The 18,445-nt window shown below is 30.0% G+C and overlaps 1 protein-coding gene across 1 annotated transcript in view; it reads left to right on the top strand.

Annotated features, from left to right (window-relative positions):
• LOC145833344 (dynein axonemal heavy chain 8-like) overlaps positions 1-18,445 on the top strand; it is a 59,887-nt gene that overhangs the window by 38,680 nt on the left and 2,762 nt on the right. Inside the window, exons 39-81 of the mRNA XM_082940526.1 lie at positions 23-195; positions 448-626; positions 1,756-1,943; positions 2,010-2,096; positions 2,215-2,322; positions 2,550-2,684; positions 2,930-3,082; positions 3,252-3,379; positions 3,884-4,011; positions 4,421-4,566; positions 4,634-4,729; positions 4,809-4,949; positions 5,179-5,306; positions 5,570-5,822; positions 6,005-6,139; positions 6,382-6,504; positions 6,668-6,881; positions 7,214-7,487; positions 8,753-8,972; positions 9,113-9,235; positions 9,723-9,853; positions 10,069-10,222; positions 10,352-10,516; positions 10,751-10,977; positions 11,285-11,403; positions 11,815-11,918; positions 12,121-12,297; positions 12,501-12,671; positions 12,804-12,932; positions 12,994-13,136; positions 13,351-13,496; positions 13,721-13,960; positions 14,203-14,416; positions 14,718-14,811; positions 14,883-15,017; positions 15,122-15,274; positions 15,447-15,621; positions 15,811-15,961; positions 16,258-16,498; positions 17,014-17,198; positions 17,415-17,578; positions 17,851-18,062; positions 18,251-18,394. Of these exons, the coding sequence (XP_082796652.1) occupies positions 23-195; positions 448-626; positions 1,756-1,943; positions 2,010-2,096; positions 2,215-2,322; positions 2,550-2,684; positions 2,930-3,082; positions 3,252-3,379; positions 3,884-4,011; positions 4,421-4,566; positions 4,634-4,729; positions 4,809-4,949; positions 5,179-5,306; positions 5,570-5,822; positions 6,005-6,139; positions 6,382-6,504; positions 6,668-6,881; positions 7,214-7,487; positions 8,753-8,972; positions 9,113-9,235; positions 9,723-9,853; positions 10,069-10,222; positions 10,352-10,516; positions 10,751-10,977; positions 11,285-11,403; positions 11,815-11,918; positions 12,121-12,297; positions 12,501-12,671; positions 12,804-12,932; positions 12,994-13,136; positions 13,351-13,496; positions 13,721-13,960; positions 14,203-14,416; positions 14,718-14,811; positions 14,883-15,017; positions 15,122-15,274; positions 15,447-15,621; positions 15,811-15,961; positions 16,258-16,498; positions 17,014-17,198; positions 17,415-17,578; positions 17,851-18,062; positions 18,251-18,394 (6,906 nt within the window). The remainder of the gene's footprint in view (positions 1-22; positions 196-447; positions 627-1,755; positions 1,944-2,009; positions 2,097-2,214; positions 2,323-2,549; positions 2,685-2,929; positions 3,083-3,251; positions 3,380-3,883; positions 4,012-4,420; positions 4,567-4,633; positions 4,730-4,808; positions 4,950-5,178; positions 5,307-5,569; positions 5,823-6,004; positions 6,140-6,381; positions 6,505-6,667; positions 6,882-7,213; positions 7,488-8,752; positions 8,973-9,112; positions 9,236-9,722; positions 9,854-10,068; positions 10,223-10,351; positions 10,517-10,750; positions 10,978-11,284; positions 11,404-11,814; positions 11,919-12,120; positions 12,298-12,500; positions 12,672-12,803; positions 12,933-12,993; positions 13,137-13,350; positions 13,497-13,720; positions 13,961-14,202; positions 14,417-14,717; positions 14,812-14,882; positions 15,018-15,121; positions 15,275-15,446; positions 15,622-15,810; positions 15,962-16,257; positions 16,499-17,013; positions 17,199-17,414; positions 17,579-17,850; positions 18,063-18,250; positions 18,395-18,445) is intronic.

The following is an 18,445-nucleotide window of genomic DNA, read 5'->3' as shown; positions in this document are numbered from 1 at the left end:
ATAAAAACAGTTTTAATTTTAGGTAAGAATGCACGTTAAAGCGATCAGCGATTTTGAGTGGCTGAAGCAATCCAGGTTTTACTTTAACTCAGAAGCAGATTTGGTGCAAGTGAGCATTACAGACGTCGATTTTGAATATCAGCACGAATTCCTTGGTTGCACTGAGCGTCTTGTAATTACACCTCTTACTGACAGGTTTGCATTGTTTTTAAGTTGGTATATACTGTTTAAATTCTTGTATTTTCTGTTTAGTACATCATTCAGTGAAAATAAAAATTGTGAGAATTAAAAAAGTTAAGAAAATTGTAATATAAACTACGTTATTTTGTGAAAATTGAAAAAAAGAAGTAAGTTAGAAGTGATAAAAATTAATAAGTTAAAATAAGAAACACTTACTTTTCTTTTCCTAAAATAAAAATCTATACAGCTTTTTACAAAATTCACTAGGTGCTACATCACATTAGCACAAGCGCTTGGTATGCATATGGGTGGAGCCCCTGCCGGTCCCGCTGGAACTGGAAAAACTGAGACCACCAAAGACATGGGTAAAGCTCTAGGAAAATATGTGGTCGTGTTTAACTGCTCAGATCAAATGGACTTTAGGGGTCTCGGCCGTATCTACAAAGGTATGTAGCGTAATTTTAAATAATTTTACAGAAACTATACTAATTTCAATTTTCAGTATAATCTTCAAATATTTTATGTTAGACTCTCTTTTCTCATTATAGTAGGGTTGCCACACACTCAGGAAATTCAGGGAAACTTAATGAATTTTCAAGTTATAGAAAATCTGAGGGAAACTCAGGGAATTTTGATTTTTTTTTAAACCCAGGGAAACTCAGGGCAGTTTTGATTTTTACTAAAAATTTCAGGGAAATTTTAAGATTTTCTAAAAAATCTCAGGGAAAATTTTTTCTAGATCTAGAATGGGATTTAGTTAATCCAGTTTCAAAGTTTTGTTCAAAACAGTTAATTTTATTCATTTTTAAGTGCTAATTTAGAAATTTTTTAGCCTTGCTTTTGAAATTTAACAATGTAATATTTTAATAAATAATAAAGATTTGAAAAAAAATCAGGGAAACTCAGGGAAGTTTTTGGTCACTCAGAGAAGATTTTTTGATCCAAAGAGTGGCAACCCTGTTATAGATAGAAGGTTCTTTTTTTCAAAGAATCACTAGATTAAAACTTTGTTTATATTGAAAAAAATACATTACATACATTTTTGTTCATTTAGATCAGGGTTTCCCAAACTTTTTTGCTAATGGCCCCCTTTAGAGAGTTTGAAAAAGTAATGGCCCCGTTCTACATATAGATCACTCATAAACTACGATAAAATACACATAAGACCTTTTTTTTTTTGCTCTTCATCTGAAACTCAAGAATACCTAGTGTAAGTTTCTAAACTACCATAGAATATACATCAGACCTTTTTTTTTTTTTTTTTTGCTCTTCATCTGCAACTCAAGAATATCTAGTGTAAGTTTCAAGTTATGGCCTCATGGCCCCCCTGTGGCTCCTTTACTGCTCATGGCCCCCCCTCTTCCCCCTTTGCTGCTCTTGGCCCCCTGAGTATCTGTCATGGCCCACTTTGGGAAACCCTGATTTAGATAAATCACTTTGGATTGACTGACATACGATATATATAACACGTTCATAAATTTAAACTTATTTAATTAATTTGTTTTTATTGTCAGCTAAAAAATTAAACTATTGAATACTTATTTATACTTTAATTCTGTATTATTACATTTTTAGGACTTGCACAGTCAGGATCTTGGGGATGTTTTGACGAGTTTAATCGTATTGACTTGCCAGTTTTGTCGGTGGCTGCCCAGCAAATATACATCGTGCTTCAAGCCAAAAAGGATCACAAAGACAGCTTTATTTTTACAGACGGTGATCATGTTTCTATCAATCCTGAATTTGGTCTCTTCATTACCATGGTACGCTTGTTTGTTGTAGCTAAAACAAGTTATCTTCCTTAAACTTTATTCGTTTTTTTTCTTTAGAATCCTGGATACGCTGGAAGACAGGAGCTTCCTGAAAATTTAAAAGTTCAGTTCCGCACGGTAGCCATGATGGTACCAGACAGACAGGTTTGCTACTTTTTCTTCTAAAATAATTTATCAAGTTAATTGTTTTGTTGTTAGAATAGTTTTATTTTAGTTAACTTTTGTTTTGTTAAGAGATTTATTGAAAGAAAAATTTATTTAGATAATTATGAGAGTGAAACTTGCTAGCTGTGGTTTCCAAGAAAATCAGCTTTTAGCCCAAAAGTTTTTTACTCTTTACAAACTGTGCGAAGAACAACTGACCAAACAGGTTTAAATGTGATAGTTGTTTATACTTTGATTTTTATTTAAAGTATTTTTAAAGAATTTAAAAGGTTGTTGTTTACATATTTTCACTTTTTTTTGTATACATTAATACCATATTAATAAGTGCAAGGTAATATAACTTTTATTGCAAAATGCTGTATACACCTTCACACATCAAAAGTTACAAAGTTGTAAAATATAGTTTATCTAATAAGTATGTGTACATTTTAGGTTCACTATGATTTTGGATTGAGAAATATTTTGTCAGTTTTGAGGACATTAGGAGCCAACAAAAGGCAGAGAGTTGGTGAAAGCGAATCAACAATCGTTATGAGGGTCCTCAGAGACATGAACTTGTCTAAACTTGTTAGCTTCTGTTTCTGTGTATTATTTTATTTAAAAAGTTTAAGGTACATTTTTTTGCAAATTAAACTGTTTTTTTTTTATTTAGTTACAAAAACAACTTTGATATTTTATTTTTTGTTTTAGCTAAAGCAATAATTTTCATATATTTTTTTATAAATGATGTTTTATTTCAAAGGTCTTTTTTATTATTGTTTAAACACTACTGTGATAAACTTGATATATACAAAAATATGTAACACTTTTAGGTTGATGAGGACGAGCCTCTGTTCTTGTCTTTGATTGGAGATTTATTCCCAGGAATAGTGCTTGATAGTGCCACTTATGTTGACTTGCAAGCTGCTATCAAGGAACATGTTACTCCCATGGGTCTTATTAACCATCCTCCTTGGAACTTAAAGGTGATATTTAGACTCCAATTGTAAACTTCAGTGTTTTGGCGCAAAATTTTTTTCATTAATATGATATATTTTTCTTAACGTGTTATATTTGCTGTAAATTTCGGATCCTCACTTTTATTTTTCTATATAATTTCCCTTTTTCAAAACTGTTTAACACTAGTCATTGTAGGTAGTTCAACTGTTTGAGACACAGCGTGTGAGGCATGGCATGATGGCTCTCGGTCCGAGCGGTGCTGGTAAAACAAAATGTATCAACTTGCTGATGAAAGCCATGACCACATGTGGTAGCCCTCATAAGTAAGCACTTTAGTTTAAAAACTGCAGCAGCTTTTTTTAGTGTGTGTCTAATCTCATTCGTGCTTCAAAACTTGTTAAAAGGAAATAAATAAAGTACTTAAATCGTAAAAAAAAGAATTTTTGAAGAAAAACTATTATACTTCTTTTAAAATTAACAATAAATTGTTGTAGCTTTGTAAGTACAACTAAATTAGCTCTTATAAAAGAATCTTCATGTCATTATTTCGGTATCAAAGTTTTTATTACAATTATATGAGCGCGTAGGTTTTTTTTGATAGAAACAAATACGTACAGATTTTTATGTTTTTTATGTTTCAAGAGCTATTATAAAGTATAGTTTACCTTTGTGAATGAGTCTATGGTTAATAAGCAGGAGCTTTACTAAAATATTTTTAGTGTATGTTTTTAGAAAAAACTTTTTTTTTCCTTGTAATTTTTTTTACTTATAAAGCAACTGTTTCCTGTATTAAACCAATCAATTATTCTTTTTTTATAAACAAATAGAGAAGTTCGAATGAATCCAAAGGCGATTACTGCACCACAGATGTTTGGTAGATTAGATGTAGCCACTAATGACTGGACTGATGGAATATTCAGCACTTTGTGGCGACGATCCCACAAAACTAAAGCTGGTAAGTTCCATTACGTTTAAATAAAAACAACCTAGGTTTAACTTTCTGAGTACGAACGTCTTTTATCTGTAAAACTTTATATCTACAAAAAACAACATTTTATCTTACAGAAATACTTCATAAAATTAACAACCCTTATTTGTCCATAAGGTATGAACAGTTCCACGGAATGTTAAATTATAAGTATGGCTAGTGCGTAAAACAATGTTAAAACATATATTGTATTTTAAATAACTCAACTATATAGTAACATATTTTGATATCATAATGTTTCTTTATCTTAAATTGCTTCTGACTTTATCAAGGTATATATCTACTATTTAGCATAAGAAGAATTGATTGTGTGTACAGCTAGTCTAAAGGTATTTTTAAGTTTTTTTTAATAGTCTTTATACTTGTTTTTTATTAGGTGACAACTTGTGGTTGATTTTGGATGGACCAGTCGATGCTATTTGGATTGAAAATTTGAACTCAGTTTTGGATGACAACAAAACCCTGACTCTTGCAAACGGAGATCGACTTGTTATGGCTCCTAACTGTAAAATATTATTCGAAGTTCGTTTCTAAGTAAATATTTTAAATGTTTTCCATAATCAACCTATTTGTTTGTACCTTACCACAGGTGCACAATATTGACAATGCCTCACCAGCTACTGTATCTAGGAACGGAATGGTTTTTATGAGCTCTTCTGCGTTGGACTGGAGACCAATACTTGATGTTTGTTTATTTTGTTATTATCTAATACATTTTATTGTTAGTTGTACTGTAAACTCAAATACAAAATGTACACATTCAGGGATGGTTGTTGTCGCGGCCTCAAACAGAAGTAGATATCATTAGAGAGTTGTTCCACTCTGTCTTCGATGATCTTTACGTTTTTGCCTCTCAAAACTTGTTGCCAAAAATGTCCATGTACGAATGCAACTACATCGCTCAAGTTTGAGATAATTATTTTTATCTTAATGGTAATTTTGATCATGTCAATTCCATATGTTTGCTGTTTTGTTTCTTTGCAATTTAAAAACACCGTTTTTAGATTTGGGAAATGAGAACGTAAGCTTATACTTAATTTAACATGAATAAATTATTAATTAGGTTTAAAATTTAAAAGGTAAATTCGATAGATTTTTTTCATGTATGATAATTTAAAACGTTTAAACTTTTAGGCATGTAATGTGCTAGCTGGTACTATTCCAGCTCGTGAGGACTGCAATGATTTCAATGCAACAATCAGCAAATTGTTTGTGTTTGCTCTTATGTGGAGTGTGGGGGCCTTGCTTGAGCTAGAAGACAGGTAAATAAATTTACTAAATAAACAATGATATGCTTGGTGTTTTAGAACTTACTTATAGGTTATATATATATTAATCTAACTTCGTATAGTGTTAAATATTATTTTATATTTTTTTAAACTATCAAATACTAAACGATTACAATAAAACTATTTTATTGTCTGTTTTTAAAATTTAAGCTTAACAACTTTAGAGTTTAGCAAAAATATCAAGTTAAAAAGTATCTAAATTTTTTTAAAATCAAAAATTTATCAACTAATCACAGGGCACAAATGGAAGCTTTTCTGGTCAACCACGAAAGTAAGCTGGACTTGCCAGTGTTGCCAGCTGGTCTGGGCCACACCATATTTGAGTACGTACCCAACGTAGAGCGTGGAACTTGGGAACACTGGTCGGAAAGAATTGTGGAGTACAAGTACCCAACAGATCAAATTCCTGAGTACGCCAGCATTCTGGTACCCAATGTAGACAACGTCAGGACACAATACTTGATTGATATCATTGCGAAGCAAGCTAAGGTTGGAATAGAATAATTCTTACTAAGTTTACAAAATGGATGTAAACATTTTACATTTCCTCATAATTTTCATAACTTAAACATGATAGTGAAATTAAAGTTTTAGTTAAAAATATATTAATAGAAAAGTTTAAGTGCAACATTATCTTGTGGATCTTATTTTTAAAATTATACTTTTTACAGGCCGTTTTGTTAATAGGAGAGCAAGGTACAGCAAAAACTGTGGTAATACAGAACTATATGGGTACTTTTGACAAAGAGATAATGATGACCAAGTCGTTCAATTTCAGTTCTGCTACTGAGCCTATAATGTTTCAGGTTTTTCACGTTTTCTAAATATTAAATTTTTTCAGTTTGTTTTTGAAAGTAAAGTTCTGTTGCACAGTACTATTTTTCCTTTTTGCACATGTATTGTTATAATGTATATACTAAACTAGTTTATAAATTTTATAGTTTACTAATTATCTAAGTTTTGAAATTATATCTAAATTATCTTTTAACTAATTTAAAAGATTGAAAGATACAGTACAATGTAAATATATAACTTAAGTTTTTTACAGCACACTATTGAAGGATATGTAGATAAGAGAATGGGTAGTACTTACGGACCCCCTAGCGGTAGAAAAATGACAGTTTTTATTGACGACATTAACATGCCTATCATCAATGAGTGGGGTGACCAGGTTATTTTAATTTAAAATTTTCAAATTTGTTATGTAATTTTTTAGTTAACACTTTGTTCATAAAAAAAGTATAAACAGTTTCCGCTGAACAAAGAAAGTTCATTTTCACTAAAATGATTGATCGATACCATCTACGTGATTAATCAGTAATCAATATTTGCAGATTACAAACGAGATTGTGAGGCAGCAAATGGAGATGGACGGTATGTACTCGCTCGACAAACCAGGCGACTTCCTCGGTATAGTCGATGTGCAGTTCATTGGTGCTATGATCCATCCCGGAGGCGGCAGAAACGACATTCCTGAGAGACTTAAACGACAGTTCAATGTATTTAATTGCACACTTCCATCGAATGCTTCTATTGACAAAATTTTTGGTTAATATTGTTTTTAGATTCTGAGTTGATAAGTTTAAAGTATTTGATTGCTCAAAATGGCTTTGATTAACTTTTATAACCTTTATTAGCTTTTTTATTGTAGAGCTAAATACTTTGTAAATAGAAATGAATTTATGTTAAAACTTTTGTTAATGTAAAACGAAACTATCCTACGTTAGTTTATTTAAAATATTTATTGTTACAATTATAACATTTTAAAATGTATGCATTGTATAGTACATATTTCCATAATACTTTTTTTTTACTTATTTTTTCTCTTAAAGTTCTATCTTTATATAACATAATATTATATAAAATAACACTTTTTAAAGGAACCATTGGAAGAGGATACTTCTGCAAAGAAAGGGGGTTTTCTGAAGAAGTAATTTCTTTTGTGTCTGAGCTTGTACCCTGCACCAGAGTTTTGTGGCAAGCAACTAAAGGAAAAATGTTGGCCACTCCCGCAAAGTTTCACTACATTTTCAATTTGAGAGATTTGTCACGCATCTGGCAGGGAATTTTAAACATAAAAGCAGAAGAAATGACAACACAACACGACTTGATTGATTTGTGGAAGCATGAGTGTTGCAGGGTTATCGCTGATAGGTTAGTTGTGAATATAGTTTTTTATAAGTATAAATGCGATTAGCATTTTGATAGATAATAAGGATTATTATATACACAAAGTAATTTACAATGAACAAAATGACAATTTCTGATTTTTTAGTCTTAAATGGTTACTTGCGTTAATGACAAAGGTAAGAATTAACATTTTTTTTTCTCTTTCTGTTTAGTTCATTGCTGAAGTACTAGTTTTAAAATATATTTTTACTAAACAATAATTTTATTTTCTTCTTTTTCTTTTACTTATAAATTTTAACTACAAAGTTTTTAACTAAATTAATGACCAAATTTTTATTAAATACAACTTTAATCTCTGTAAAAATAATTTTATTAGTTTTAAAGTTTCAATAAAGTTAAGTTAATAAATAGTTTATTTCAAAAAAATTCAAGTTTTTTACCTAGTCTCATTTAAGTTATATTAATAAACTAGAATAAGTTTTACTAAATAAATAAAATAACTCAAATCCTTTCTTTTCCAATATATTTCATCAATTATCATCAGGTTAAATACAATTGAAACAATAAACTAAGATAAAACACAAAAAGTATATAATACATAAATGTACTAATTAATCAATTAACTAAGTTCAAGCGTAATCTACATAAGTAAAGTTAAAAATTGAGCTATCACAAAATGGCTTTTTAATAAATAAGGCTAAATATGAATCAAATTCTTTCTTTTTTACATAAACTAGGTTTATTTAAATGTATTTGAATGGCTTCTAACCTTATTAATTCCAAAGTATTTGAACATTGTCTCATAATACTAAATTTTGAAATATCAAAATTGTTTCTACAACAAGTATTGTTTACTAAATGTTCAGCTAAAGCTGATTTTTTCATCGCATTTTTGACTGCTACGCTCTTTTTTTCTTTTTTGTCACTGATGTAAGAAATAAATTTTGGAACATCCTCTTTTATTCTTGTTTTTAGTTGACAGTTCAATTTTCAACTTTACTTATGTTGGTTACGCTTGAATTTAGTTAAGTGATTAATTAGTATATTTATGTAATATATATTGTTTGTGTTTTATCTTAGTTTATTGTTCAATTGTATTTTCCCTGATGAAAGTTGATGAAATATATTGGAAAAGAAAGAATTTGAGTAATTTCATTTGTTTAGTAAAGTTTAAAAATAAGTCTGATGTTTACACTGTTATAATAAATTTATTTTTAAGATTGCTTTTTTTCTTGGTGTTTTTTTGAGGTATAACCGTACCTACACAGTGATGTGATTTTTTTTCAAAGGTTCGTGTCATACGAAGACAATGAATGGTTTGAAAAGCAGATAACGTCGGTTGTAAATGATGCGCTCGGTGAAGAGTATAAGAGATTCGTTGATGGAAGCGAACCGTGGTATGTTGACTTCCTCAGAGATGCAGAGGAGTTCCAAGGAGACGAGCCTGAAGAAAGGGATTCCGGAGATAAAACTGAGGAAGGCATGGATGCTCCTAAAGTTTATGAAAAAGTTCGTTTTTTATTGATAAACTTCTTTTGTTACTTGTAAATCACACGTTACTTTGTGTGACTTATAAATAACAATACAATACATAATAAATTAACATCGAAATTTTATTGTTAAGATTAATTTCATTTTATCAATTCTAGATACCTCCTTTACCTGAGTTTGCAGACAAACTGCGCGAATTCATGCATCAGTACAACGAAGAAGTGAGAGGAGCTAGCATGGATCTTGTCTTCTTTAAAGATGCTATGACTCATCTTATTAAAGTTAGATTAGTTTTACATTAAAAAATCATTTGAAGTGTTTCTTTCTATGTACCTATGTTATGGTATAATGCAATTTTTGTTAGTTTTTATTAACACTATCACTGCTGAAGCTTAAAATAATATTGTTAGCTCTTATATTAATTTTTAGTATTAATAAAATGAATTTTTCTTTTTTAACAATTAGTGCAAAGTAGACATAATTTTTTTTATAAAATTCAAAAACTGTGTTTTTTATACTGAACAATGTTTATACTGTTGAGTTTTAAATGTTATAAGTAGTTATCTTTAAACTGTATATTTTAGCTACTGATCAATGAAAAATAATTTAAGTAAGTGTTTAAGCTTTATTTATTTTAAAAATTTTGGTGTATACATTTGTATGTTTATATTTGCAGTTAAACGGTATTACAAATTTTTACTTATATCTTCATAGCAAAATAGGTAAGACATTCTGAAACTTTTTATTTAAAACTAATATAATTTATAGATATCTCGCATCATTCGAACTCCCAGAGGAAGCGCCTTATTGGTTGGAGTTGGAGGCTCAGGAAAGCAAAGTTTGACTAAACTAGCTACTTACATTGCTGGATACGATTACTTTCAAATTACGCTCTCGAAGTGAGATAATATTCTATATTAATGTTTTGTGTAATATTTACCGCTGTTAACAATTTCGTTTTACTCCATACTTTTCAATTTAATTTTTACTAACTTTTTCAAAACACTGGTTTTAAGTTTTTTTGTATATTAAAGAAAAATAGTTATTGTAGACAATAAATTTTCAACTTTTAGTTTTAGTTATTAGTTTACCAATGTTTCGAATACATTTCCAGAGCGTACAATGCGACAAATTTAATGGAAGATTTGAAGTGTCTGTATAGGAAAGCTGGATCTGAAGGCCATGGAATGACTTTTGTCTTTACTGACAATGACATCAAAAATGAAGGTTTCCTTGAGTATCTTAACAATATTCTTTCTTCTGGAGAGGTATGTTGTTAAATGATTTTCTATAAAGTTTTACGATTTTATCAAAATTACATTTATAAGTGCAAAAACTTTTAAGTAATTGTTTTGTAAAGTTTTTAGGTTTACTTTAAAAACTCTTTCACTACCAAGGTTTCTGGTTTGTTTGCAAGAGATGAAATAGACGAAATCTGTAATGAGCTCATACCTAAAATGAAAAAGTTTAATTCTAGTATAATCCCAACCGCTGAAAACCTTTACAACTTCTTTATATCTCGCGCAAGAGACAATCTACATATTGTTCTTTGCTTTTCTCCTGTTAGTAAGCTAATTTCTCAATTATTATTTAATTTTAGCTGTTAGAGTTTTAATACATACTAAAAATTTTATTTTGTTAAACAATGTTGTACATAATCGCTGTATAATATTTTAAGAAAACTCTAGATAAAAGCTGTTGCAATTATGATTATGCTTTTGTTTTAATCAAGTTAGTATAATGTAGCTCTATTAATTCGTATATAAAAACCACATAGTAAAAACCTTGTGTTTTAGGTTGGAGAGAAGTTTAGAACACGCGCGTTGAAATTCCCAGGACTTTTCAGTTGCTGCACAATGGACTGGTTCAACAAGTGGCCACGTGAGGCGCTAGTAGCAGTGTCCAGACATTTTATTTCTAAAGTTCCAGTTGTAAGCACAGAAAAAGTTAAGAACGCGCTAATTGACGCTATGGGACTCTTCCACGACCAAGTAGCTACCACTTGTGGGCAGTATTTTGAAAGGTAAGGGTTTATTACAAATACAAATTTGTTTAATTTAGAGCTTACAAATACAACATTCTATTTTCAAGTAAACACAACTGAAACTAGATTTTAGAACAAGTTATAATGATATAATCTCAATACTAAAACGTGAATACTTATACCTGTTTAATTTTCTTGGTACAGGATGTTTAATTTTATATGCTGTATTTTTTCATAAAATTTATTAGTTTATAATTATTTTAACTTATTTAGTTTTATACAACTCTAAAGTATATTCGATATATATAGCACGGTTCAGTTTAAAATATTTTTTTGTAAAATTTAGATACCGTCGAACAACTCATGTAACACCAAAGTCTTACTTGTCGTTTTTGGAAGGTTATTCCAACATATACCATGAAAAACTTGTTCATTTACAAGACTTGTCTACCAGAATGAATACTGGTTTGTAACTGTATCTTAATTTTTATCTTAAAACGGTAATAAAGCTTTTGTATACTCTTAAAAAAACTATTGCGCGTACTATGTAGTTTACTTGCTACAATAAAGTTTTAGACGAATTTAACTTTAAACTTTTCTACTTGCTAAGCTTTTAGGATATTATACTCTGTTTAGTTTTACTTAACATCCGTTTTTAATTTATGCTACAAAACTACTGTTTTTATAATTGTATAAACATTCAAAAACACTTTAAAATAAGCTAATATAACTTTGCCCAATTTAAAAAACTTTAAAAATTTTTAGATAAACGATTCAGTGATTTTAAAATTATAATTGTATAAAGTAATAGTTTGATTTGCTTTATAAATTTCCGAGCTGTTGCTAATTTTTTTGACAATGATGTAATACCAAAAGGTCTGGAGAAGTTATTAGAAGCAGGAAAGTCTGTGGCTCAATTATCAGATGAACTTGTCGTAAAAGAACATGATTTAGAATTAGCCACTATTGAAGTAGACAAGGTGAATTTTAAAACTTTGAACTGATTGTAAAATTTTCAACACTTAATTTTTCCTTTTGTTTACCTTTTAGTTTTAAAGACTTCATTATTAAATGAACTAACATAAAAAGAGCTTTTTTTTTTAGTTTTAAACATCTAAGTTTTACCCAGTACTTTGTCTCATGATCTTGTTTGGAAACAGTCAATAAACTTTATATATACAGGTCGTGCAAGTCGTAGCAGAGTCAGCGGCTGCAGCAGAACTCATTAAAAGTGAGGTGTTGAAAGTAAAAGAAAAAGCTCAAGGAATCGTCGACAATATTGAAGTTGAAAAGGCAGCTGCTCAGGAAAAGTTACAGGCTGCCGAACCAGCCTTGCTCGCTGCTGAGGAAGCTCTTAATGTTAGTTATATTTGCAAAGCATTTAGTGTAAGATACACAGTTTAGTAAACAATACATTTAAAAAAATTTTAATCTAACAAAAGACTTTTTTTTCTATGTTAAATGTATTAAAGTTTTAATATATAAATTTTTCTATTTCAGTCTAGTTTAAAAGGCAAAATTTTACGCTCGATTTTTTTAAATTTTATGTACTTTGAATACAGACAATCAAATCTGCTGATATAGCAACTGTTCGAAAACTTGCTAAGCCTCCACATCTAATTATGAGAATCATGGACTGTGTGGGAATATTGTTTCAGAAAAAGCTCAACAAAGTTGAAGTTGATCCGGAAAAAACACATCTCATAAAACCTTCATGGGCTGAATCTTTAAAGGTTGATAAAATGCTTGTATAATTATGGTGGTACAAATGTTAATATGAAATTTAGTTATTTTTTTAATTTTAAGTTGGTTTGCTTATAACTGGTAACCCTAATACCTTACAACTGACTTTATTGTGCTTCTAGCTGATGTCTGCCTCCAATTTCCTTGGTGGTTTGAAGAATTTCGACAAAGACACAATCAATGAGGAAACAGTTGAACTTCTCGAAGTTTACTTTGCTGCTGACGATTACAATCTTGATAGAGCTAAACAGGTATTTATTCATTTTGTTTACTTATAGTTTAAAAAAGATTTTTTTAAATAAACTTATTTAGGTCTGTGGTAATGTAGCAGGTCTTTTGTCTTGGACTATTGCTATGTCAACATTTTTTGGCATCAACAAAGAGGTCTTGCCTTTAAAGAGCAATCTTGCAAAGCAAGAAGCTAAGCTAAACAGCGCCATGAAAGATCTTTCTCAGTTAGTTTATTTTTTATGTTAGAATGTTTTAATTTTACAGCTTAGTATCGTTTTACTTTTTTAGTTTTACATTTAACTTAAATACACCGTCAGGAAGTATTTCTCAAAGCTTACTGTGCACAGATGCGCTCTTTATGAAATAGTGCTTCATAGCATGAAATTTATTTAGGAACCTAAATAAAAGCTAAACAATAATTTATGCTTAATTTTATAGAGCACAAGCCGAGTTAGACGAGAAGCAGGCAGAGTTGGATGTTGTGCAAGCAAAGTACGATGAAGTCATGAGAAAGAAGCAGGCTCTAATAGACGATGCTGACATGTGCCGAAGAAAAATGTCAGCAGCTACTGATCTAATTAACGGTTTGTTATTTGTTTAGTATTTGCATATTGCTGTAGAGTAAGTTAGAGAGGAATCTTTAAATTATTGTAAAAATATTACTAAGTCGTGAACACAGAAAAAGAACTTAAGTTTTTACAAGGAGTTATATCACATTTTTTAAAGCTTCGAGTTTTTTTAATAAAACTTACAGAAGTTAAAGCAATTGCTTTAAATTACTGCCTTTGAAGATAAATATTTTTTTCAGGTCTTTCCGGTGAAAAAGTTCGTTGGACAGCACAGAGTAAGCAGTTCCAAGCGGAAATAAAATCACTAGTTGGCGACGTACTTCTAGCAACAGGATTCTTGTCTTACTGCGGTCCCTTCAATCAAGATTTTAGGCATTATCTTATCAAGCAACAATGGCACGATGTCTTGACTAATCATGGAATTCCGTTTACTGCCGACCTTGATCTTATTAAGATGCTGGCAGATGCACCTACTATTGGTTTGTTAATACACAATCGTAAATTATTAGTTAAACATGTGATAGATATATTAGTTTATTTTACTTATAGTTAGTAACTTTTCAAGTACTAAATTGAAAGCTAATTTTATAAACCATACAATCATTTTTGTATTTTATAAAGGAAACATTTTTAAAGAGCAATCCAGTTCTTAGTTGTATCACTATAATTTTATACTAATAAATTGAAATCCAATGCTGTTCATACTGCTAAAACTTGCCAGGTGAATGGGGTCTGCAAGGGCTTCCCGCCGACGAGTTGTCGGTGCAGAACGGCATCATTGTGACGAAGGCGGCCAGATATCCACTGCTGATGGACCCTCAGGGGCAGGGTAAGTCATGGATAAAAGAAAAAGAGAGCAAAAACAATCTGATTATAACAACTCTGAACCATAAGTACTTTAAAAATCACCTTGAAGACGCTCTCAGTCAGGGAAGGTTTGATTTGTGTTAATTTTATATTGTAAAAGTTATAATGTTTACTTCACTGAGGTAAAATAAAACTGATAAGCATTAATTAAAAAATTAAATACTCTTATAGTGTCTACATTTTGTTCAAGTTATTATTAACTGCATTTTAAAGCTAAATCAAATAAAATTATATAAGCTTTTAAACTTGTTCTACAATAAGAAATTAATACTTAAATTTTCTTTAAAATGATAACCTTAACTTTTTTTAATTGTTTTTACTCTGCTTTAAGTGTTTTCTTTAACACCAACAAAGTTTAACTATTTACAGGCCAGTATTAATTCAAGATATTGGCGAAGAGATTGACCCTGCTTTAGACAACGTCCTTGAAAAGAACTTTATCAAGTCTGGTAGTATGTATAAGGTTGCTACAAACTTTAAAAAACTCCTAGTTTTTAGGAATTTGTATTGTACTAATTTTACAACAAATTATAGGTGAAAGTAGGAGATAAGGAAATTGACGTCATGAAAGGTTTTGCTCTCTACCTCACCACAAAACTCCCTAATCCGTCTTATACTCCCGAAATCAGCGCAAAAACCTCCATAATAGATTTTACTGTTACTATGGAAGTATGTAAATGTTGTAAATTAAATATTTTTCGAAGTAGCTTTTATTGTAAGTAGTGAGATAGTGAGTTTATAGTCTCTGTTTTTATTGATAATACTATTTCCAGGGTCTAGAAGATCAACTTTTGGGTAGAGTAATTATGAAAGAAAAAGCTGAACTTGAAGTGGAAAAACTAAAACTCATGGAAGATGTTACTGGTTATAAGAAAAAACTGAAAGAATTGGAAGACAATTTGCTGTATAAGCTTACAAGCACCCAAGTTAGTTTTTACTTGGAAATTAATTAACGACTAAAGACTATACTAAGTATGTTTTTTGTAAAAGTCAAATAAATTATAAGGATTTCATGGAACAATAAAATTACTGTCATACAAATTATAACTGTTCTAAATATATTTTATTACAAATATTTTGTAATTTTCAACTTTTCAGGGATCACTTGTGGATGACGTTTCACTTATTGAAATGTTGAAAGTAACAAAGGAAACAGCCAATGAGGTTGGTGAAAAGTTGACAATTGCTGGTGACACTGAAATTAAAATCAATACGGCTCGTGAAGAATTCAGGGCAGTTGCAGTCCGTGGCTCCATACTTTACTTCCTTATTGGTTTGTTTAAACTGTATTTCATACTTTAAAAGTTTAAATGAAAGTTGTTTTTGAGTTTTGAAATCTTTTAAGTTATCTTTATTTATTTAAAACAAGTTATAATTGTTTATTCAGGTATGTGCCTGATAAATCTTTTTTAAATTTTAAATAAGCATTGCCATTTTTTAATTATTGTTTTTTTCTCAACAGTTGAAATGTCCATGGTTAACGTGATGTATCAGAATTCACTTGTACAATTTCTTGGTTTGTTCGATGAATCTATGGAAACTTCAGCGAAATCTCCTATAACTGCCAGGAGAATAAACAATATTATTGAGGATCTCACCTACATTGTTTTCAAGTTTGTTTACTAAAACTTGGAATATTTTTGGAAAACTTATGATTTAGTTCCAGATTTTAAGCTTCTTAATGTTTCTGTTTAGTTGTTTAGCTCTTTTCATTTTGTTACTGTTTTTATTAGCTTTTAGTGTTCCTACTTTAGTGAAACCCCTTTATATTGAAGTTATATATGTAAATATATAAAATTTTGTTAGTTCTTTAAATTTTTATGTGTATATATAAATATTTGTTTTTAGTAAGTAATATTTTACAAGCCGTTTAATTTATGAATTTTACTTAATTTTTCAAACAAAACAGATGGACATGCAGGGGATTGTTCGAACAACATAAACTCATGTTCACACTTTTGCTTGCCCTCAAAGTTGACATGAGAAAAGGCACAATTAAACCCAACGAGTTTCAGACTTTTATAAAGGGAGGAGCAGCTTTAGATCTCAAATCAGTTGTTCCAAAACCTTCAAAATGGATCTTCGATGTCACATGGTTGAATTTGGTTCAACTTCAGAAACTTCCCGAGTTCCGTGAACTTCTCAACCAAGTTTGTAGCAGCTCTTATGTCCAGGGTTTCCAAAAAACCTGGAATCCTGGAAAAACCTGGAATTTTAAACAATTTTTACATGTTAAGTAGTAAAATTTCTGTTTTAGACAAAAAATCTACCGTATAGATAAAAATTTTTCTCATCATCAAAAATATTTTTCATTAATAAACACATTTAAAGAAGCTTTAAGATATCTTTTCAATATCTTTATACTATTTAACACATTTTTTTACCTTAAATTTAAATTTTAACTAAAAGTACACCCTAAAGTGTGTAACTTTAAAAACCAGGAAGAAATTTTGAAAACCTGGAGAAAATTTGCCAAAAACATTTGGTGACCCTATATGTATTAGATTTTAAAAATAGAATTTTTACAGATTTTCTTACTTTTTTTCAACATGTTTTTCAAAGTTTATTTTTCTTAATTGTAAATAATCTACTATAATTTAATAAAGTGTTTTTTTAAATAATAACCAATTTAAGACTTGTGTAAATATTCTTACACCCACTACAGGTGAGTCGCAATGACAAACAATGGAAATTGTGGTATGATACAGAAGCTCCTGAAGAGGAGGCAATCCCTGATGGATATAACGCATCTCTTGACACATTCCGTAAACTTTTGCTCATACGATCTTGGTGCATTGATCGTGTCTTGCCACAAGCTGCAATCTACATCGCTAGTTCTCTCGGGGCAAAGTTTGTTGTTTTTTTAAGTAGTTTTAATTGTACTTTACAACTGTAATTAAGAATATAGTATCCCAATGTATGTAGTAAAAGTTCATCCATGTTAATATTTTTATGAAAGAAGAAATCTTATGCAACATAATGTTTGAAATCAATAGATAAGTTTTTAAAACAACTTATTTACGAAATTAACTTTATTATAGCTATTTAAATATTCTTTTTTTTCAGATACGCAGAACCTGTGTTACTTAATCTTGAAGAACTTCATGGAGAAAGTGACACGCGAACTCCTATGATCTGCTTCCTCTCACAAGGATCAGATCCCACCGAACAAATCATGCTGCTATCTAGAAAAATGGGAATTGAGTGCTGTGCTATATCCATGGGACAAGGTTTAATTTTTGTTTAGAGTATGTTTAAGTTTTGATAGTTAGTTTATCTTACATTATTTCATTAACTTTTTTGAAGGAAAGATAAGTTTGTACTAAGTTCTACCTTTTAAAATAAAGTGTAGGATATGTATTTTTTAGCATTACTTTTTGTTTTCATTTGATTAATATAAATATTTTGTTTTCTATTATCTATATTGAGTTTTAAATCTAAAATAGCGAGTAAAATTTAATTTTACCTAAGGAAACATCGAATAAATTCGTATTCAAAACAGGTCAAGAAGTGCACGCCAGAAGGTTAATGAGTAACTTGACAGTATCTGGTGGTTGGGCCCTCATGCAAAACTGCCATCTCGGTCTGGACTTTATGGACGAGTTGCTGGACACTGTCCTGACAGGAGAAGGTTTCCATCCCAACTTCAGGTTGTGGATCACTGCAGAGGAACATCCTAAGTTTCCCATTCAAATGCTACAATCTAGCTTGAAGGTTTAAAAAATTGGTTAAGTAGATTTATTAAAAAATTTATAGAAAGCAAAAATAAAGTTTAAAAAGTTTTAGTTACATTGATGCAACTTAATGTATCATCTGATTTTTTGAACAAAAATAATTTAGCTTTCATTTTTGGTCCTCCTTTTAAATTGCTTTTAAATGATAATTAAAATAAAAACTCTCAGTTCACAAACGATCCACCGATGGGAGTACGAGCAGGTTTGAAGCGAACATTTGCGGGGATTTCCCAGGACTTTATCGATTTCACCAACTTGCCGCAGTGGCGTCCTATGCTTTATGCTGTCAGCTTTTTACACACTGTTGTACAGGTTTTTTTTTTGATTACTATATTTATAAACTACTTTATACAAACTGAAATA

This window comes from Thalia democratica, chromosome 4 (assembly GCF_965202585.1).
Source record: "Thalia democratica chromosome 4, ktThaDemo2.hap1.1, whole genome shotgun sequence".
In the NCBI taxonomy this organism is placed as follows: domain Eukaryota; kingdom Metazoa; phylum Chordata; class Thaliacea; order Salpida; family Salpidae; genus Thalia; species Thalia democratica.
This window is presented reverse-complemented; position numbering and strand designations above follow the sequence as displayed.